This window comes from Acinonyx jubatus, chromosome D1, assembly GCF_027475565.1.
Source record: "Acinonyx jubatus isolate Ajub_Pintada_27869175 chromosome D1, VMU_Ajub_asm_v1.0, whole genome shotgun sequence".
NCBI lineage: Eukaryota > Metazoa > Chordata > Mammalia > Carnivora > Felidae > Acinonyx > Acinonyx jubatus.
Window position 1 is genome coordinate 104746229 of NC_069390.1, and position 21145 is coordinate 104767373.

General features: G+C 39.4%; 1 protein-coding gene across 1 annotated transcript in view; it reads left to right on the forward strand.

Moving 5' to 3' along the window:
• RDX (radixin) overlaps positions 1-21145 on the forward strand; it is a 93905-nt gene that overhangs the window by 61234 nt on the left and 11526 nt on the right. The window contains exons 13-14 of the mRNA XM_027036459.2: positions 650-892; positions 1882-2042. Coding sequence (XP_026892260.1) covers positions 650-892; positions 1882-2042 — 404 coding nt within the window. The remainder of the gene's footprint in view (positions 1-649; positions 893-1881; positions 2043-21145) is intronic.

Consider the following 21145-nt stretch of genomic DNA (forward strand, 5'->3'; position numbering starts at 1 on the left):
ACCTGAAATCTTGAAGGATTCATCCTAAAAAGTTTTTGGCTACAGTGCCTCATAGGTGAGAGACCTCCATATAATTTATCACCCAAATTAGAACATTTTTTAGAGTGAAAGGTATTCTTATTAGTAATTACACCAGGACAACAGTGTGAAGCAGGATTTTTCCAGGCACAGCAACACGGTTTACCACCCAAATAATTGCTGATGTTGGATACCTCCTGTTGTGTCATCTCAGAAGACACTTAATATCTAGTTAACCTACCATCAGTGATATTAACTGGTCACTAAACAGGCCGATTCCTCCTTTGACTGGGTTATGTGCTCCCTCTTGTGGCTAAAATGTGATCTCTTGGATGTGACATTCTTTGGCATTAGGCTGATGCCATTTCTCATCAAATATTTGCATAACAGGTTTAGCAATATTTGATTATGCTTGCCAGAGTTAACAATTTTATTAGTTTTTGCAAAGTGATGTATTTTCATTCTGGCATTCTTGCCCCCTGGCATTCCTTTATAAAAGTAGAGCTTTCATCCGTAGGGCTTATTTTCGTTACCCTGAAAGATAGCTTCTGTTAGGAAAGAGAGATAACTTGATTCTCTTCATTACCAGTTTTCAAATGAAGTTGCTGATAAATTTATTGTTAACGTTCAGGCTTTTGCAGCCCAGGAAGACTTGGAAAAGACCAAAGAAGAGTTAAAAACTGTGATGTCTGCACCCCCTCCACCTCCACCACCGCCAGTCATTCCTCCAACAGAAAATGAACACGATGAGCATGATGAGAATAATGCAGAGGCTAGTGCAGAATTATCAAACGACGGGGTGCTGAACCACAGAAGTGAGGAGGAACGTATAACGGAAACACAAAAAAATGAGCGTGTTAAAAAACAACTCCAGGTATTTCAAATTGACAGTTGTGTGTACATGTATAGTACAGTGAGCATTTTCCCCATTTAATAAAATACAAACTTACTAAAAAGGAACATTCCAGTTTTTTTTAAGCTTTTGCCCTTAGCTGGCCTTGTGATTGGTTTGTGATTGCTTGGCCTGTAGTCACAGTGCTTGATTTCTTCCATTGTAGCAAATGTGTTAGTTTTGGGTAATTAGGCCTTAAGTGGTAAGTTATTTTTTAATTACAGCTTGACTCCACGCTAAAAGGTAGAAAGTGTTTTGATGTTATCTTTAAAAGACAGATGAATTTAGTTTATCGCCAGTAAAGTATACATTAAAAGCCATATAATTTAATAGATTACCTTTATGACACTACATACTCTGAACTATTTGTTCAGGTTTCATAGTACTAAAAGGTAGGTTTATTAAAAGCCCATAATTAGATCAGAGTAGGAAATCTTAATTCGATTTGACCTTTTTTCCCCGATAAGGTCTCTGATTTTTTTAATTGGCGAAATCTTTAAATATTACTAAAGAAAAGAAAATGAAGTGATAATTGCAATAAATATATTAAGACTTTGGAGAAAGGTTCTCTAATGGCCTAGATTTTAGATCTTAAAATAACATCCTATACTGTCTTCATTGAACCTTTTGTAAGTGATTTCAAAATCTCTATTGTATAGAGAAAGTTAAGGGATTTTGGAATAATATACAGAGTCGTTGTGGTTGTTGAGTGTAGAAGTGAAAGACAGTGGGTATTTCTCCCTAACTACTACCTCTACTCTCACCAAAATAGAGCAAATTTACATACTTCATATTTTTTATTTTTATTTTTTAAATTTGTACACTTTAAAGAAATTATGTGACAATGTAAATTCTAATATGCAAAAACGTCAGATTTGTTGTATGTGTATTTTTGTCTTTAAACCTTTTTTATAAGCTTTTTAAACTTTAAGAAGAATATAATAGTCATTGTTTTTATTTTTTAAACATAGGCGCTGAGTTCAGAATTAGCCCAGGCCAGAGATGAAACCAAGAAAACACAAAATGATGTTCTTCACGCTGAGAACGTGAAAGCAGGCCGTGATAAGTACAAGACTCTTCGGCAGATCCGACAGGGCAACACAAAGCAGCGCATCGATGAGTTTGAAGCAATGTGAGAGCTGTTATTTTGCATACATGTTCTTCATAAGCTGAACCACCAACAGAGAAAAGCAGGCCTTTGCAGATGTGACGGAATGCACCCCACCTTGCCAAAGCACTTACACCAGTTGACTGTGGTGGCTAAAAGACATGCTTGAGGGAGCCCTTCTGCATTAAGGCAGTGTGATGTCATGCTTGATTTTCTTTTCCTTTCGGGCCAGGGAATGGAGAACAGTGTTCCATCGCCTCCTTTCACATTTTCAGTTTCCATTTTTTTTTTCTGTTGAAGATTAACACTAATTATCATGTCTGACAAATGTGTATGTGTGATGTAAGCACTTTGTACATTTCAAAGGATGATGGTGACTTAATGAGTGTTTGGGTAGAGCGCTCTGTTTTCTTTGGACCCTTCCATAGTTGACCTGTGTGTATTTCCACATTCTGTCTCAGATTTCCTTGGCGTGCCCTTATCATATCTTGCCATGCCGCTAGCCATAATTCTGCCATCGTATAGATCATTGGCAGTGGTCAAAATGAAGGTAGGCGACAGGGTGGACAGTCTTTGATAATTATGTAGAAGACAGCTATGAATCATGAAAAGGATTAGAATATCTAATAGTGTAGTATGCAGCTGGTGGTTAATGTTTTTAAAATCCCAGTTTGCTTACATTATTGGATATTCAATATTTGCTTAATTAGTCGTCTTTGACAGCTGAATGGATTGGTGTTTCATCACCTGCCATCCTTTGGTTTTCTTTGCCTACCATCGACAAAGGTGTAGACAGCAGGTGGTAGTACCCTAGGAGAGTTTATTGATGAAACACTACCTGCAAATACTAATTGTCTCCAAAAGATTTAAAAAGTCTGTTCTTTCAAAGATTGATTTAGACAAACAGATGTTTAATTAAAAAAATACGTTTTTTGGTCATTGATTATACTCATTCAAAAAGCCGTGGACCTTTCTGGAAGAGCAGCGTATGAAAACATCAGTCCCAGAGAGGGGACAGTAATACTACCTCACTACTACACCTGCGATGACTGGTCGCTCCAACACAGCGGAGTATGTAAGTGTGTTCTCCAACACGCACCAGTACTTCCAGTCATGAAGGAGTATTTCTGAGATTTCCTTTTCCTTCAGAATATCTTAGAGTGCTACTTTTTTTTTAACTGCCTTGTCGTTGAGCTGAATTGTGAGACTCTGATTTATATGAAAATTGTAAGCTCTTGATGGTATACTATCTTCTTGGAGGGGTGTTCTGTGTCTGAGGAAGTGTGTGCGTGTGTGTGTGTGTGCGCGCGCGCGAGCGAGCGAGAGAGAGAGAGAGAGAGAGCGAGAGAGAGAGATTTTCCCTTGTAGCATATGAATGTCTGTACCTTCATTTCTTGATATAATTGTTACATAACCATTTTAGCAGATTTGGTTTCTAAATCATTGTTCTTATTTTTTTGTTCTCTAACTAAAAATACTTAAATTTGGTTTGTTAATCCTATTTTAGAAATTATAATTTTAGGTTATATTAAGTTCAATTATGTCTTAAGAAGAAGAAATCTTTCCAGTTTGAAAGATGTTCTAATATTCACATGTTCTAACATTTTCTTTATTGTGAAACATCTAGACTTGGAGATAAGGAAAGCCTTGTTTTCTCTGTGTGGTTCAGCTACTTTTCATGTGGTATTATGCACTCAAATTTACATTTATCTATTAAAATTGCCATTTTGTTAAGCATTTTTCATGCACAGTAGATTCAAGTTGTGTCTGAAAATATCTCTTGTGCTTTTTTTGATTTTGCTGACTTGAAAAGGATTAATCTGGGCAGACATATGAGAAGGAAAGGTTGCATTTAATATATTTTTGGACTTTGTAGGACAAGAGATAACTGGTTGATAACCTTGACGTGACTGTTGTGTGGTGGTTGTGCACATGCTTCAAAACACTGTGGAAGAGAGTGTTTCTGCTTGAGCACATTCACGGGATAGGTGGTGAACTCGTCATGCTCCAAGGCGTGCGTGCTCGCTTTTCCAAAGTAGCAAAGCAGTTGCCATAATAGGTGAAAACTTGGATTTCCACTGGATTTTTATTAATTTTCTACATTTTGAATTGTGTGCACTATCACTGCTGCATCAGTTTGCTATCAGTGTTGAAAAATTACCAGTTATATTTGCTGTTTATAATCTATTTGTAGATTAGGATTAAAATGGATTTAATCCATTTTTAAAGCTGTGTGAATTTTTCTAAACAGGAAACAACTATTTGCAATATGAGTTTTCATAGTGATTAAGCCAGTTATGACTTTTATTATTAGCAGTTGGGAGCACATGCTCATATAGCAATGTAAAAATATATTAATGAGTATTTGGTAAATTCCAGCAGGTTTTACCATTAGCATAATTCTGTGTTGTACAATTAAGCTACAGTTACATCTATAATTTTGGATAACATTCATTGGTTAACAATAAAGTGACAAAAGCTCATGCCTTCAAGGTCCACTGTTGTTATTTAACATGGATTTTTTTTGCATATTTCTCAGAATCATAATCTTTATTAGACCCACAAATCATCACATCTTAAAAATGAGAAGTGGATAGGGTAAATTTTCAAAGTCCTCACAGATTTATCTTTCCCCTGAATTGTACCTCTTTTGGTATGGAAGTAATAGTGATTGTTAATTCTCTGAAAAGTCATTAAATCGACTCTGTCGATAACAAAATCATTTAGGATTTTTAATTATTGCTTTAATTGTATATTGATAATTTCTGTTTCCTAACGAAGATACAGTTTCATTGCCATTGATCTTGCTATAAAAATGCTAATGTTCTTTAAAGAACTATATATATTCTAAGTGCATTTATTTAAATATGTATTTTTATTTTAAAGTGACATTACAGAGCAGTTACCATAAATCTAGAAAGTTATTGTCTCTTAAAAGCTTACTAGTTTTTAACATAAAGATTATTCATCTTAAGTAAGTCATGTATTCCAAAAGGAAAAGCAAGATGACTTCTCAGTTTATAGTAATACTTAGCTGTCACCTTATTTTTGTCTTACCAGTAGGTAGTGATTTCTTTATTCTGATCCGGTCAGAAAAGAGAATTTTATAAGATTCCTTTATATCTAATTAGGGTTTTTCTTCAAGAACTAGAATTCCCACTTACCGAGTTGTCTTAGGCTCTTTTGGAACCCTCACTCCTGATGATCATTGGACAACAATTTCAATATTAGTGTTAGGATTGAAAATGCCCACTACTTCCTGTCTGAAGTTCGATTACCTTGTTGATTAGTGATATTTTTAGAACTGAAGCAAAAAACTTTTTAGATCCCAAAGCATCCCATTATGTGTATGCACGAGGAAAACAATTTTTAAATTTTAACATCTTAATCTCTAAAGCTTAAAACTTTAAGTAGAAAGAATTAGTGCCTTTATCGGTAATTTACTGAGCTGGTAGCAAACCAAAGTTTAGGTATCCTTAATTAAGGGTAAGGGAAATAGTTCAAATATGGAGCTATACTGATGGGCCTATTCCATACTCTTAGCATTTTCTTATTCTGTACTTCATTTTGTAATTAGAAGATAATCTCTCAGTTGCTCTTGCGGTTTATCATGTAAAAGGACAGCATTCTAGTACATTTCAAAAGTTCAGTGGATTCTGCAGATGTTTTGATAACTTTATGAAATGTCAAGGCAATCCTCACATTCTATGCTGACTGGTGGCAAGGAAGCCTTGGTTCACAATAGTGTTTCACATATCAGAGCTTATCACATTCCCATCCTTGACTTTTCCAATTAAGTAATCTAAAGTTCCATTTTTTTTCCTAGTGGGCCTACTTCTTAATGGGTCCATCTTTCAAGATTTTAAGAGCTGCCATTTTCCTTCTGGAAAAATCATGACTCCTTGCTTTGCTGCCTCAGTATTGTGACTTCTCTGAAACACTGATATGAAGTTATCTGATTTCTGGTTACATATACTGCTTTAGGAGTTCAAGTATCTCTCATTCACTATGGAATTTTAAGGTTAAAAGATAATTGCCCAGTGGCACATCTTTTAAATTCGGGTTTACGCCTGGCTCTGGAGTTTTCTAGCTACTAAATGGTTCCAGACTCTTTCTTTACAGAGCTTCATGGAGCCACTACATTAAAAAAAATTTTTTTTAATGTTTTTATCTATTTTTTGAAGGAGAGAGAGAGAGAGAGCATGAGCGGGGAAGGAGCAGAGAGAGAGGGAGACCCAGAATTCGAAGCAGGCCCCAGGCTCTGAGCTGTCTGCACAGAGCCCGATGCGGGGCTCGAAGATGCGAGCCGTAAGATCATGACCTGAGCCGAGGTCGGACACCTAACCGACTGAGCCGCCCAGGTGCCCCAAAGCCACTATATTTTTATATGCTGTATTGTAGGATACAGAAGCAAGATGAGAATGACTGTGCCTTTCATTTTGGCCTGTCTTAAAATGTGGAACTTCAGATACTAATATATCGTAGCCCTTAGGTCATTCGCATTAATCTGTTAAAATACTAGATTTCTTTTAAGATGGCAGCTCCACTTGGTTGATTGCTGTGACTTGTATGCCCAGATTCCTCCCGGCTTCCATCACATCAGTTGCTTCCATCCTTGTAATTACTATTTTTGTTACTTTGTTCCAATTGTTCACTTTCATTTCATGATCATTTAAAAAATTAAGATTCACTTTTATATTTATGCATGTCATTTAGTTTGTTCCTAAACGTAGCAATGGTTTCTGTTAATGTCACAAAACCTAAATAGCCAATGTCCATCTTCCTGGTAATACGGCTTCAGAGTCTCGCAGGTTTACGTGATGATCCTTGGAAACATTCCTGTTGACGAAACATGGATTATATGAAATTCTTCTTTTGCTGTGTTTATAACGTATACTGTGATATCCCTTTTAATTTTTTGCAACTTAAAATGTCGTAATTTATGTGTCAGACCTAGAAATGCATGAATGTTTTAGACTTAGAAGACACTACCTCCTCCCTCCCTTTCCTTTGGTTTGTACTGAAAAGTCTGTGTAATTCAAGTCCAGCATTAGACTCCTACATGCCCTCATGCCATTTAGGTAATTGTTTACTTTGAAATTTTAGCTATTTTGGATAAAAGATACAGTTGTATGATGAAAGAAACTACAATGTACAGAAAATCAATAGAAGAAAAGTAGTGAATAAGGCCAAGAATAAGAGCACATGGTGTAGTTTCTCAGGTTTGCTTGTTCTCTGGTAAATTACTTAATTTTTATTGCGTACATCAAATTTTAAACACTGTATTTAAAGATAGCCTTAAACAAGTGCCTCATTGTGAAAGTTTTCTAACTTCATAGTAAGATTCATTTTAGACCCTACTGACAAACCAGTCACCTAGAGTCATTAGTAATCTCTGTATTAAACAAAGTTTCATGGAGTTAGCTTTCAGTTGAATCTTTTTTTTTTAATTGTTAAAATACGTACAAAATTTTAACCATTTTCAAATGTACAGTTGAGTGACGTTAAGTAAATTCATGTTGTACAGTTGTCCCCACTATTCATCTCCAGAACTTTTTCATCATCCCAAACAACTTGTGCCCTTACAACGCTGATGCCCCATTCTTCTGCCTTCCTGCTCCCTGGTTACCCCCATCCTACCTTTTGTCTCTCTGAATTTGACTACTTCAGGTGACTCTGAACATTTGTCCTTTTTTATTATCTCTTACTTTGCGTAGCATGATGTTTTCAAGGCTCATCTGTATTATCATATATATCAGAATTTCACTCTTTTTAGATGTTGGATAATATTCCATTGTTTATATATGCCACATTTTTTTTTATCCATCAGCTAATGGATATTTGGATTATTTCCACATTTTGACTTGTGAACAGGCTGCTGTGTTCATTAGTGTACAAATATCTGTTCAAGTCCCTGTTTTCAGTTCTTTGGGGTACATATCCAGAAGTAGAATTGCTGAATCATGTGATGATTTTTTGAGGACTCATTGTACTATCTTGTGGAGCAATTGCACCATTTTACATTCCTACCAGCCGTGCCTAAGGGCCTCAGCTTCTTCATATCCTCACCAGCAATTGTTATTTTGGGTTTTTTTTTTTTTTTTGAATGGCCATTCCAATGGGTGAAGTGGTATCTCATTGTGGTTTTGATTTGCATTTCCGTATGATGCATTTCTCTCTGATACTGAACATGTTTTCCATATGCTTATTCACCACATGTATATCTTCTTTGCAGAAGTGTTGATTCATGTTTTGTCCACTTTTAAATTGAGTTGTTTACTTTTTGTTCTTGAGTTGTAGGAGTTCTTTATTCTGGATATGAATCCCTTATCAGATACCTGAGTTGTAAATAATCCCTTGCCAGATACAAAAGTTGCAAATATTCTCTCCCATCCTTTGGGTTGTCTTTTCATGCTATGGATAGTATCCTTTGTGGCACAAAAGCTTTTTAATGTTAATGAAGACCATTTGCTTTTTCTTTTGTTTCCCGTGCCTTTAGTCTTGATGTTTTTTAAAGAGAAAAATTTTTTTGATGAGGTGTTACTGTAAAGAGGCAGGGCAGAAGAATTATTATGTTCACTGATGAGGGTCTAGAAAGAGTAGGTTATCCTGACAGGAATAGAAAATGTGATTCATTGTGCGTCGGCTACAGGATAGTAAGCTAGGGTGGCTGGGCCAGGAATTTATGGAGCCCTGAATCCTCTGCTGAGGTAGTTTAGTTTGATTTGAAGACATTGGGTGCTTTGGGGGAAAGCAGTTACTAAGGGAACAATAACTAAACTTTGCTCCAACAGAGAATTTATGCTGCTGTGTCAGGTGTCCTAGGAAGTACAGAGGATAAGGAAAGCTAAGTAGAAGAACTTCACATACAGTAATTAGCCTGAAGAAAGGCTGTGGTCATGGTAAAGAATTCTATTACTATCTGCTGAGAATTTAAAGGAAACACCTAGGTGTAATTTGCTTTCCTATTTGCTATGTGTAGTTGATATTTTTTCTTCTGCTTATTTTCCAAATGACCTCTTTGGGGACAGTTAAGACCTCTGTTTGTTTTTCTTTTATCTGTGACCTTTTGGAGAGAGGTTCTTCATCAGCACAAAAAGAGAACCAGAAATGAAAGACATTCAAGAACAAATGGATTGGATTCTGAGTTCTAATTCCAGGTCGTAGACTCTCTTGGCCTCTGGTTTTTATAAGCCGTTTCAGAGTTCTGAATCTGATGGTCTGTTTCAGAGTGTTTCTCTGCAATCTGGTTTAGACACTTAGATTCCAGATGGCATTGTCTTCCCTCGAGTGTAATGCCTGACCCAGGGCTAACATCCATGTACTTTGAAACACTAATATTTGTTCATAGTTGAAAACCATTAATGCAGAACGTGCTTATAACCGTTGTGTCAATGTCGTTTCTGTCCCTGGTTGGTCCTAATAATGTAAGTGATTGCGAGAAACTTTCAGGGTTTTATTTTTTTGTAGTAGGTTTTAAGGGGTTAGAAAAATGGTTCTTTCATATTATGAAGGGGTTCTATTATTTACCCAGGCACAACTCCGTGAAGATGATCTCAGAATATACACATGCAGCTATTCATTTGCTGTGACAGCTTCAAACAACTTACTTGGGAGATTTCTGTAGGTTTTTCCAAGTTGAGGTTTGATTATGCTTCATCAGTGTAGCTTTTGCGAAACGTATGACTTGATTCATCTCTTTATGCTCAGATGGTATGTTAGCGGTTTCTTCCTTCTTGTTTTTCTTGTTTTGTCCAATTTTTAGGCCATAAAAGGTTTTGAATGTAGATAAATACAATTTCTTGGTCATTGAAGTTGCAAGTAGGTGGGTTGTTTTCCTAACTTTAAAATCTAATGGCTTACCATTGGTATGTAGGTTAAATGTAGAATTTGCACCTTCTTAATTTGTATGTTTTAAAAGTACTTACAAAAGACATAAAATCTCTTAATGTATGCAAAAGGAAATCGTAATTCAGTGGTCTGTTTACTTTTTAAATAGTATTTGCAAATGTGGTACCAAATAGTGTAAACCCTAGTATTAGAACCCAGAACCTAATCATCTGTATGCTTTATATATAGTTTAATATGCTGAGCCATATTACATTCTAGGATATGCTGATGCTTTAAGGATGTTTATAATGAATTCGGGGGACATAGGCTGTATCAAAGACTCTGCATCAAAATGTATAGAAAATGTATTCACTGGAAAAGTAGTTTTCCATCTTCAGGGGAGATTATCGGCATTCACGTTTTTGGGGTGTTCTCAAGCATTTTGAAGACTGGAAGCAAGTATATCTTCTAAATTACTGGTCTGATGTCTACAGGTAAGAAAATGTTCTCTACCACCTTTATTTGTGAGCCATGATGCTTCAGTTCTTAGACGTTAGGAATTTACAAGGTCTTCAGTTCAAGGGTGTCATGAAAGACATGCTGAATGGGAGACGAGGAGGCGTGGCTTTTTCCACAAAGTGGTAAGACTAATACGGACAGACAGACCTACACATTCACACCCAGGGGTTTGCAGAGGAATTGCTGTTTGCTGTTTGTGCAGAGCACTGTTAGACTTCAGGGCATGGATGATAACCCTTTGACTCTGTTGTGGAAATTGTAGTTAAGTCACGGAGTTGAGACATAGACCCAAATTAAGATGTATAAAGTAAAGTAAATACCAGAAGAAAAAGTGTGATAAAATGTGCAGGGGTTAGTTAGGATTTAGGTTAGAGGTCACCTAATTAGCTAATTAGCAAACAAGAAGCATGGCATGGATTTGAGTGATCTGGTCGGGAAGTGTTCTCGTCTTTTGTACAATGACAGCAGCCAGGGAGCATTGAAAGTTAGCAATTCATCACTAGGCAGGCTGGCTAATATTTTACGTTTGTTAGCTTACTTCTCTGCCACTGAGGAGTTGCATATTCCTTAAAGTCAAATGTAAATGGGTCTGATTTTCTTAAAGTTTATTGAGCATAAGCAACCTTAATAATGGTTTATATTAGAATAGCCAGTATTGATACATAATTTAACATTAAAGTTTTCATATAGCTGTTAACTACTGTATTTAACTTGCCATTAAACCTAGTATATTTTTAACTTATAAATTAAATTTTATTTTCAGTTTGTGTCATCTATCAAAAGTCAGTTCCTTCTTTACAAGTTATGCTAAACTGAACATTAAGTAAAATCACTCATTCTTAACTCTGCTGTTTATATGAAAAAATATTTGCTCATGTAGTGAAGAAATACTTGAGCTTTATGGCGACTAGGAGAGTACAGTGAGGTGATTTGGTCTTTTTCAGCCATTTAGCAGAAGTGTTTTGGCTTATATGAAAAAAAAAACCCAAAAAAACAACCCTCAAATACTGAATCACAAATGTCATCAAGAATAAATGAGAATAAAAAATAGGTATATAAATGAAAGCTTAAATAAGTAGAGATCAGAAGTATCTCTAAAGGATAGGAGTGAAATAAATTTATAGTGGTATGATCAAAGCCCATCATATACAATATTTTAAAAAAAATTTTTTTTTAATGTTTATTTCTGAGAGACAAAGCATGAGCAGGGACGGGGCAGAGACAGAGACACAGAATTCGAAGCAGGCTCCAGGCTCTGAGCTGTCAGCACAAAGCCTGATGCGGGGCTTGAACTCATGAGCCGTGAGATCATGACCTGAGCTGAAGTCAGATGCTTAACCGACTGAGCCCCCCAGGTGCCCCATCATACACAATATTTAAAATCACTCCAATTAAAATAAATATACAGTATAATCAGAGTAGGAAATTTTCAAACTATAGTAAATACAGCAAGGAATATGTTGGACAATATTCTAGTAATAAGGCACTCGAAAAAGATTTATGGTGAGGAATTCAATTAAAGCCTAAAGCAAAAAAAAAAATTGGTATTGAATTTTTTTTTAATTTATATCCAAGTAAGCATATAGTAGTGGAATGATTTCAGGAGTAGAATCCAGTGATCCATCCCCTACATATAACACCCAGTGCTCATCCCAACAAGTATCCCCCTCAATGCCCCTTGCCAATTTAGCCCATCCCTCCACTCACAACCCCTCCAGCAACCCTCAGTTTGTATATGTGTGTGTGTGTGTGTGTGTGTGTGTGTATATATATATACACACATATATATATGTATATATATGTATATATATATATATATATACACACATACACACTTTTGATATACACAAAAGTGACACACTTTTGAAAAGTGTCATATCTGTGTGTGTGTGTGTGTGTATATATATATATCTTATGTTTTGTCACCTCCCTGTTTTTATATTATTTTTGCTTCCTTTCCCTTCTGTTCATCTGTTTTGTATCTTAAATTCCACATATGAGTGAAGCCATATGATATTTGTCTAATTTCGCTTAGGATAATACACTCTCGGTCCGTTTACAAAGTTGCAAATGACAAGATTTCATTGTTTTTGATAGCTGAGTAATACTCCATTGTGTGTGTGTGTGTGTGTGTGTGTGTGTGTGTGTGCGCGCGCGCGCATACATACATACATACACACACACACACACATCTTTATCCATTCATCAGTCAATACATTTGGGCTCTTTCTATACTTTGGCCACTGTCAGTAGTGCTGCTATAAACATGGGGGTGCATGTGCCCCTTGGAAAGAGCACTCCTGTATCCTTTGAATAAATTAGGTACTAGTGCAATTGCTGGATGGTAGGGTAGTTCTATTTTTTTGAGGAACCTCCATGCTGATTTCCACAGTAGCTGCACCAGTTTGCCTTCCCACCAGCAGTGCAAAAGTGTTCCTCTTTCTCCACATCCTCGCCAACATCTGTTGTTGCCTGAGTTGTTGATGTTAGCCATACTGACAGGTGTGAGGTGGTATCTCATTGTGGTTTTGATTTGTATTTCCCTGATGATGAGTGATGTGGAGCATTTTTTCATGTGTCTGTTACCATCTGGATGTCTTCTTTTGAAAAGTGTCTATTTTTGTCTTTTGCTCATTTCTTCATTTATTTTTTGGGTGTGGAGTTTGATAAGTTCTTTATAGATTTGTGCTACTAGCCCTTTATCTCATATGTCATTTGCAAATATCTTCTCCCATTCCATCAGTTGCCTTTTAGTTTTGCTGATTGTTTCCTTCACCATGAAGAAGCTTTTTTATCTTGGTGAGGTCCCAGTAGTTCATTTTTGCTTTTGTTTCCCTTGCCTCTGGAGATGTGTTGAGTAAGAAGTTGCTGTGGCCAAGGTCAAAGAGGTTTTTGCCTGCTTTCTCCTCTAGGATTTTCATGGCTTCCTGTCTGATGTGTGAGTCTTTTATCCACTTTGAGTTTATTTTTGTGTATGGTGTAAGAAAGTGGTCCAGGGGGCGCCTGGGTGGCGCAGTCGGTTAAGCGTCCGACTTCAGCCAGGTCACGATCTCGCAGTCCGTGAGTTCGAGCCCCGCGTCGGGCTCTGGGCTGATGGCTCAGAGCCTGGAGCCTGTTTCCGATTCTGTGTCTCCCTCTCTCTCTGCCCCTCCCCCGTTCATGCTCTGTCTCTCTCTGTCCCAAAAATAAATAAACGTTGAAAAAAAAATTTTTTTTAAAAAAAGAAAGTGGTCCAGGTTCGTTCTTCTGCATGTCGCTGTTCAGTTTTCCCAGCACCACTTGCTGAAGAGACTGTCTTTATTCCATTGAATATTCCTTCCTGCTTTGTCAAAGATTAGTTGGTCATACGTGTGCGGGTCCATTTGTGGGTTCTCTCTTCTGTTCCATTGATCTGAGTGTCTATTCTTGTGCCAGTAGCATACTGTCTTGATGATTACAGCTTTGTAATACAGCTTGAAGTCCGGGATTGTCCTGCCTCCTGCTTTGGTTTTCTTTTTCAAGATTGCTGTGGCTATTCAGGGTCTTTTCTTGTTCCATACAAATTTTAGGATTGTTTATTCCAGCTCTGTGAAGAATGCTGGTGTTATTTTGATAAGTATTGCACGGAATATGTAGGTTGTTTTGGGTAATATCAACATTTTAACAATATTCGTCTAATCCATTAGCATGGAATATTATTCCCTTTTTTGTGTGTGTCTTCAATTTCTTTCATAAGCTTTCCATAGTTTTCGGTGTATAGGTTTTTCACCCCTTCGGTTGGGTTTATTCCTAGGTATTTTATGGGTTTTGGTGCAATTATAAATGGGATAGATTCCTTGATTTCCCTTTCTGCTGCTGCTTTATTGGTGTGGAGAAATGCAACCAATTTCTGTGCATTGATTTCATATCCTGTGACTTTGCTGAATTCATCAATCAGTTCTAGCAGTTTGTTGGTGGACTCTTTTGGGTTTTCGACATAGAGTATCATGTCATCTGCGCAGAGTGAAAGTTTGACTATGTCCTTGCTGATTTGGATGCCTTTTATTTCTTTGTGTTGTCTGATTGCTGAGGCTAGGACTCCCAGTACTATGTTGAATAACAGTGGTGAGAGTGGACATCCCTGTCATGAAACTTAGCATTGTTTAGTACAAAAAGTTTTTTTTAGCTTCAGTAAATTTTAGGAGATATATTACCTCAAGCATTACAGGTAGCATTTCCTTGTGAAACACTGATTAATTGTGGGTTGTTTTTTTTTTTTTTGAGTTTATATGGTAATAGCTTGTGTCATAACAAAGCATCAGAAAACGGGTTAAGGATTTTTTGGTTATTTTTCTTTGGAGATTCCTTTTTAAGCATTAAAATGATCAAGTTATTGCCAAATTCCCTCCTTTGTAATTAAAAAATAACTTTTCATCTATGCTTAAAGAAAATTGTTTTTATTTATTTTTATTTATGTATTTTTTTAAGTTTATTTATTTTTGACAGAGTTAGAGAAGGGCAGAGAGAGGGGAGAGAGAGAATCCCAAGTAGGCTCTACACTGTCAGCGCAGAGCCCGACACGGGGCTCAAACTCAAGAATCACGAGATCATGACTTAAGCTGATATCAAGAGTCAGACACTTAACTGATTGAGTCACCCAGGTGCCCCAGAAAATTGTTTTTTTTTAAATCTAGAAAACTAGGTATGAAATTGCAAATTTTTTTTAGGAAAAGTGTGCTTTTCTTTGGCTTCAAATAGTATCAGATGATGTGAAGTTGTGAAATTCTGAAAGTACTTGTAGGCTTTACTTGGCTACTCTGTGGCTAAAGCCTCATTAAAAAAAATAACTCCGTTAAATCATCAAAATTCTAAAAGATAAGTGGTACATGAAACATGAAACAAAAGTCAGTAGATACAATAGAGTAACACTAAAAAATACAAGCCTTCTTTCCCTGTCCTCTGGTCTTCCACCTACCCCCAGAGGTGGCTGTGCACCTGTGCCTCCTGCTGGAGAACACCTGTGCACGTACCCACATGCGTATATTATGGGCTTTCTGTTGTCCGTACACATGGTTTTGCACTTCTTTCACTGAACGTTGTATTTTGGAAATCCTCACACAGCAGTACAAAAATACCATTGCATTTAATTTATGGATGTTCCTTAACTTCTGATGAATTTTTATGCCTTTACCAATCCTTTGCTGTTACAAACAATACACCATAGTCATGTAGAAACACTGCTTGTGTGTGTGTGTGTGTGTGTGTGTGTGTGTGTGTGTGTGTGTGTGTTTTAAGAGGAGAGGGAAACCACAAGAGGCTTTTTTTTTTTCTTTTTGAGAGAGAGAGAGATCAAACAAGTGGGGGAGGGATAGAGAGAGAGTGGGACAGAGAGGATCCGAAGCGGGCTTTGCACTGACAGCAAACGGCCTGATGCAGGGCTCAAGTTCACAGACCAGGAGGTCATGACCTGAGCCGAAGTTGGATGCTCAGCTGACTGAGCCCCCCAGGTGCCACTTTGCTTGTTTTTTCCTAAGAAATTGTGTTACAGTCTAGGGGATGAGGTAAGTCTACATATGATTTTTTTTATATTTTAGGTATTCCAAAAATACAGGAAATTTTTTACTTAAATGTTGTGTGTTTTTTACATTTAACAAATTTAAATAGTAACATATGCTTATGGAAGCACCTTTAATAGAAAAACAGACACGTCTCCATCAGTTGGATTTCTGCATATCAAGTTTACTTAAAAGGTGACGTAGTGATAATGTCACTTTTGAGGGCCCAAGTGACAAAGATCTGTCAGTAATTAAAACTTATCTGACTTCTTCAAATTCTGTAATCAGAAAATGTTACTATTGAAGAATCAGTAGGGTGGGGTTTCCTAAATGTACGTTGGTAGTCTTTTGGTTCTTAATTTCTTTCGGTTGCCACCGTTTCTTCAGTGGTTCAAATTTTCGTTTGCTGCTTTGTGTTAAAACAGCAACAGTTGGTTGAGTGCCCAACTCTGGGTTTCAGCTTAGGTTATGATCCCAGGGTTGTAGGTCGAGCTCCATGTCAGGCTCCGTCCGTGCTGAGCATGCAGCCTGCTTAAGATTCTCTCTCCCTTCTTCTCCCCTCTCCCCTGCTCACGCTCTCTCTACACAATAAAAAAAAAAAAAAAATTAAAAACAGGAAATGACAAGCTCAGGTCATTGTGAAACACTTAATAATAAGTGCTTTATTTACCACATCACCCCACAAAAATAGCAAAAATATTAACGAAATTTGATTCTGCAAGGGTTTTGGTTTTTGTTTTTGTTTTTAATTTTAAGGGGGTAGATCAACTTAGTGTTTTTCGAACATAACCTCTTTGAAGCTACGACGTAAGTGTAGTCTTTCCTTATTACAGTGCTACTAATGTGATCTTTCTGAAGTTAAAATGTCCTTTGACTTCACAGCTTTCTCTTTAGATCACATACTGCTCTTACGCCTCTAAATCTGACCTAGTTCTGAAATGATTTTCTTGGGCCACAAATAATTGTGGGGGAGGGCAGGTATAGAGCCTAAATGTGTTTCAAAAGGGTTAATGCTGTTTCATGTTAATCAGAGAGAAGAAACATTGATCGTAGTGGTTTGTGGTCTCCCTCTCTCCCCCTTTTCCCTAGATTCACACTAAATTCTAGGCTGATTTCTCAGAAAGGCTCAGAGGTCTACAGTGGTCACCAGTTTCCGTTGCTCTGTATGCTGCCTGTGCCGCGGAGTCCTGGCCCTGCCATCCGATTGTGCGGAGTCCTAGGTGTTCTCCGAGACTGTCAGTAGTCCGATGACCCTGTAGCCCCCTGTTCCTCTTGGTCTTGGGGCACACGGACCCTTTCCCACATTTTCTGGCTTCTTCAGCAGATGTTTTCCTTTTTATGGAAGAAATACTTTCTCTTAGAAAGTATTTGGAGAATACTCTTAGAAAGAATTTGGAGAAATACTTTCTCTTAGAAAGTATTGCTCGGGCCTTGTGCTCAGTATGCGGAGATAAAAAGAAACGTGGTCCGTCCTAAGTAAGAGATAGTTACTGTTCACTGCCAGTAGACAAAATCAATAATTAATGTGTGCTTATGCCTGATGGATAACCCCTTCTCAGCCTCCCAGTGTTGGGGTGTCCCCAGGCCCAGCCCTTCCCTGGGTACACCTGGATCTCATAAGGACTCCATCCACTGTTCCTGCCTTAAATACCATCAGTATGCTGAAAACTTAAGTCTTCAGCCAGAACCTCTTCTGAACTTTGGACGCGTGTATCCAACCGTCTACCTGGTGTTTCCACTTTGATACCTAATGAACATGCCAAACTCCCTATGTCACACCAGACTCAGGGTCCCCCTGGACCCCGTACTCGCCCCTGCCTGGCTCCTCCTCTTAATGAAGAGCGAGCCCGTTCTTTCAGTGAGTCGGGGACAAACCTCAACCACGTATCACTCCTTGTTGGCTCATGCCCACATCCAACCCAACCACAAAGTTGTTGGCCCAACATTCAAAATACACAATATACCCAGAACATGACCCCTTTGTGCCTCCTCCACAGCTGTCCCCCGCCTCCACACACCGGGTTTGCCTGGATTATTGCTAGAGCTTTCTAGTGGGGTTTCTTGATTCCTCTCTTGCTATTCTACAGTCTGTTAAGACAGAGGTCTTAAAAAGGTAAGCCGGATCCTCTCACTTCTGCTCAAGATCCTCAAGGCTTTCCATCTCAGGGTAAAAGCCGTAATCTCAGTGGCATCCGGAGCCCAAGCTCTGGTCACTTGTTCTTGGACCTCATCCGCTAATTTCCCCTTCTCTCACTGAATCGAAGTCAGCTGGCTTCCCTCTCATCTCTAAACTAGCCAGGGCCCAGATATGCCTTTTCCCCCAGATATTTTTATAATTTACTTCCTGGCCACCTCCAGAGTTTTGCTTAAATGTCCCCTCAGTGTGGCCTTCCATCTACCACTTTAAGTGGGACTTTCCCAGTATTCCCTACCCATTTCTTTCCACCATCTTCCTCTAAGCACTTGCCATCTAACATCTGTAGTTTCTTTGTATGCAGCTCTTCCTCGATCTATGATGGAGTCGCATTCGATAAACCTGTTAGAAGATGAAAATATCCCAAGTGGAAAATGCATTTAATATGCCTGACCTCCCAGCTTCGCCTAGCTGACCTTAGACGGCATGCCCAGAACACTTACATTAGCCCACGGTTGGGCAGCACTAACACAGAGCCTATTTTGTAATTCAGTGTGGACTTTCTCAGTTGTTGACTGAATGCTGCGCCGTCGCATGGGTACAGAACAGTTGTCAGCCTATTGGTGTTGACCCTCGGGGTCACGTGGCTGACCGGGCACTCTGCCGCCGCCCGGCTTCACCAGAAAGGATCGTACCGCGTGGTGCTGGCCTGCGAAGTACAAATTTCGAAGTGTGGTTTCTACTGAGTGTGTATCACCCTCACGTCCTTGTGAAGTTGTAAGTCAGGGGCCGTCTGTCTTCCGCTGCAGTATAAGCTCCATGAAGGCAGGAGCTTTGGGCAAGGCCATGTGCTCAGTGCCTGGAGTGGTGATTGGCACCTGGTGGATGCTCCTGTTGTCTGTTAAGCGAATCGGATGGATGGCGTCTGGGAGCTCAGAACGAAGGCTCCTCATCTTGCCGGAGGGTCTCGGGGAAGGCTTCCGGAGGGAGACCACCCCTCAGCCAATCTTTAAGACTTGTTTTTTTTTTTTCTTTTTTTTTCAAGTTTAAAAGTTAAAAGTTTTAAGTTTATTTATTTATTTTGAGAGAGAGAGAGAGAGAGGAGTGTGCATGCGTGCATACAGCGCAGGGCGGAGGTCTGGGCAGGGGGTGGGGGTGGGGGAGAGAGAGAAGGAGAATCCCAAGTAGGCTCCATGCTGTCAGCACAGAGCTTGACGTGGGGCTTGAACTCAGGAACCATGAGATCATGACCTGAGCCAAAATCAAGAGTCAGATGCTCAACCAACTGAGCCACCCCGGCGCCCCAAGAATGAGTTATTCTCAGGGGGGACAGAGGTAGGAAGACTGTCTGGATAGAAGGGACCACATAGACCAGCACGGGGAGGCTCAGAAGGCCCGGCTGTGGTGAGATTGCCAGTTTATATCTTAAACGCATGAAATGCGAGATTCAGAAGTTGGTGTCATGAAACAGTAGAAAATCGTGAGGGGAATAGTTGCGTCTGTGCCTGTGACGTGTCATTTTGGACAATTTAGGTCTGGAATGCCGACGGGATGTCAGAAGATACCTCCCAAGGGGAAAGGGTAGGGAAAGACACTGGGTTTGGTCGCGGACCTTGGTGAGGGTCCTGCAGCCCAGGTGCTGCCAGAGCAGAAGAGACAGGATGTCAGGTGCAACCTGGAGAGAGGGCTGCACGTACACCACAGGGCACGGATTTCAGGGATTTGGGCAGCGTGAGTGACCACCAGCGTGGTGGCCTGTCACAGCACTTAAAGCGCACACTGGTTCCGGCAACAAGCAAATAATTGAAAAGAGCTGTTTCTGTGGAATTAGAATAGTTTTTTGTCCCCACTTAACTGTACAGTGTCTTTTGGAAAGTATTCCCACAAACCTGTGCATACAACAGGTATGACAGCCAAAAACAGAAAACAGAGCATTTTCCTCTCCCCCGCCGTGTCCTCTGTCAAGTGCAGGTGTCTGAGGCAGACGCTGGTGTGCACCCTAGCCCCGCACCCCTTCCCGAGCCCATGAGATGAGAGCCAGCCAATGAGCATCTGTGTCCATGCTGACCCTCCAGGGACACCCCGTGTGGCACCTGAATGACCGAAGCTACTGGAATAATTTCATTCGCTCTTAAACATCTGTTCAGCACTTGGAGTTAGATCTTGAGGGTTCACAGATAATTTTTAAAAACTCATAGTCTAGAGAAGGAAACAGAAGAGTTAAGGGATGGCATGACTATGAGACAAGGACACATACCAGGGTCCAGGGAGCGGCCAGCCTCTTGCTGGCACCTCCAGGCACACAGAGGTCATTGTGATTGTCAGCACTTAGCTCAGGGACAAGTGTCATCCTCCCCCCCCCCCCCACCGCCCCCCGGCTTCCTCCGCTTCCTCATAAGGCTGAGGGAACGCCTCGGTAGACCTCCAGCAGTGGTCTCGTGCCGTTTGTACAGGGGTTCTAGGAAAAATCACAGCTTCGGAGTAATTTCTAACGCTGGAACTGGGGGCATTGGCGGGGTGGGCAGAGGCGGAAGTCTGGGACTAAAGCCAGCTCTGGAGCTGAGTAGATTAGGAAAGTCTACTTCTAACTGGGGCTGACTCTGGAGACCTCAGGATGGGTGAAAACGGATCTTGTGTATGTGCCGGAGCTGCTAAGGAACTTCCGTTGGGAGGAGTTGTTGCATTTTATTTATTCATCCAAATATTTTAGTACCTAGTACCCACCAGGTACTGTGTAATAGTTGTCACTGAGGATATAATAATAAGACTAGGTCCTTACCCCATTGGTGTTATTTTCTACAGAAGGACATGAAGCACAGAGTAATTGCAAGGTTGTGAATTGCATTCAATTAAATTATGTGAAATTGCTGTTATCCAAGCATCTTTGACCTATAAAAGCAGCACATTTGTATCAACTTAATGTGATGAAAGGAACACAGGACTGAGTTGGGGAAATTATGGGGGTGGTAATGGGGGCTTGGAAGGTCAGAAAGTCTCCATACAAGGTGGCACGTAAGTTGCCTCCTGAAACAAGAGAAGCCTGGTTCCCCCTCTTCCTTATTTAAATCTGGATGTGAATGCAAGCGCCAGAGGGACCCCTGAGTGCCCTGGCCCCAAGGCGGCTGTGCATA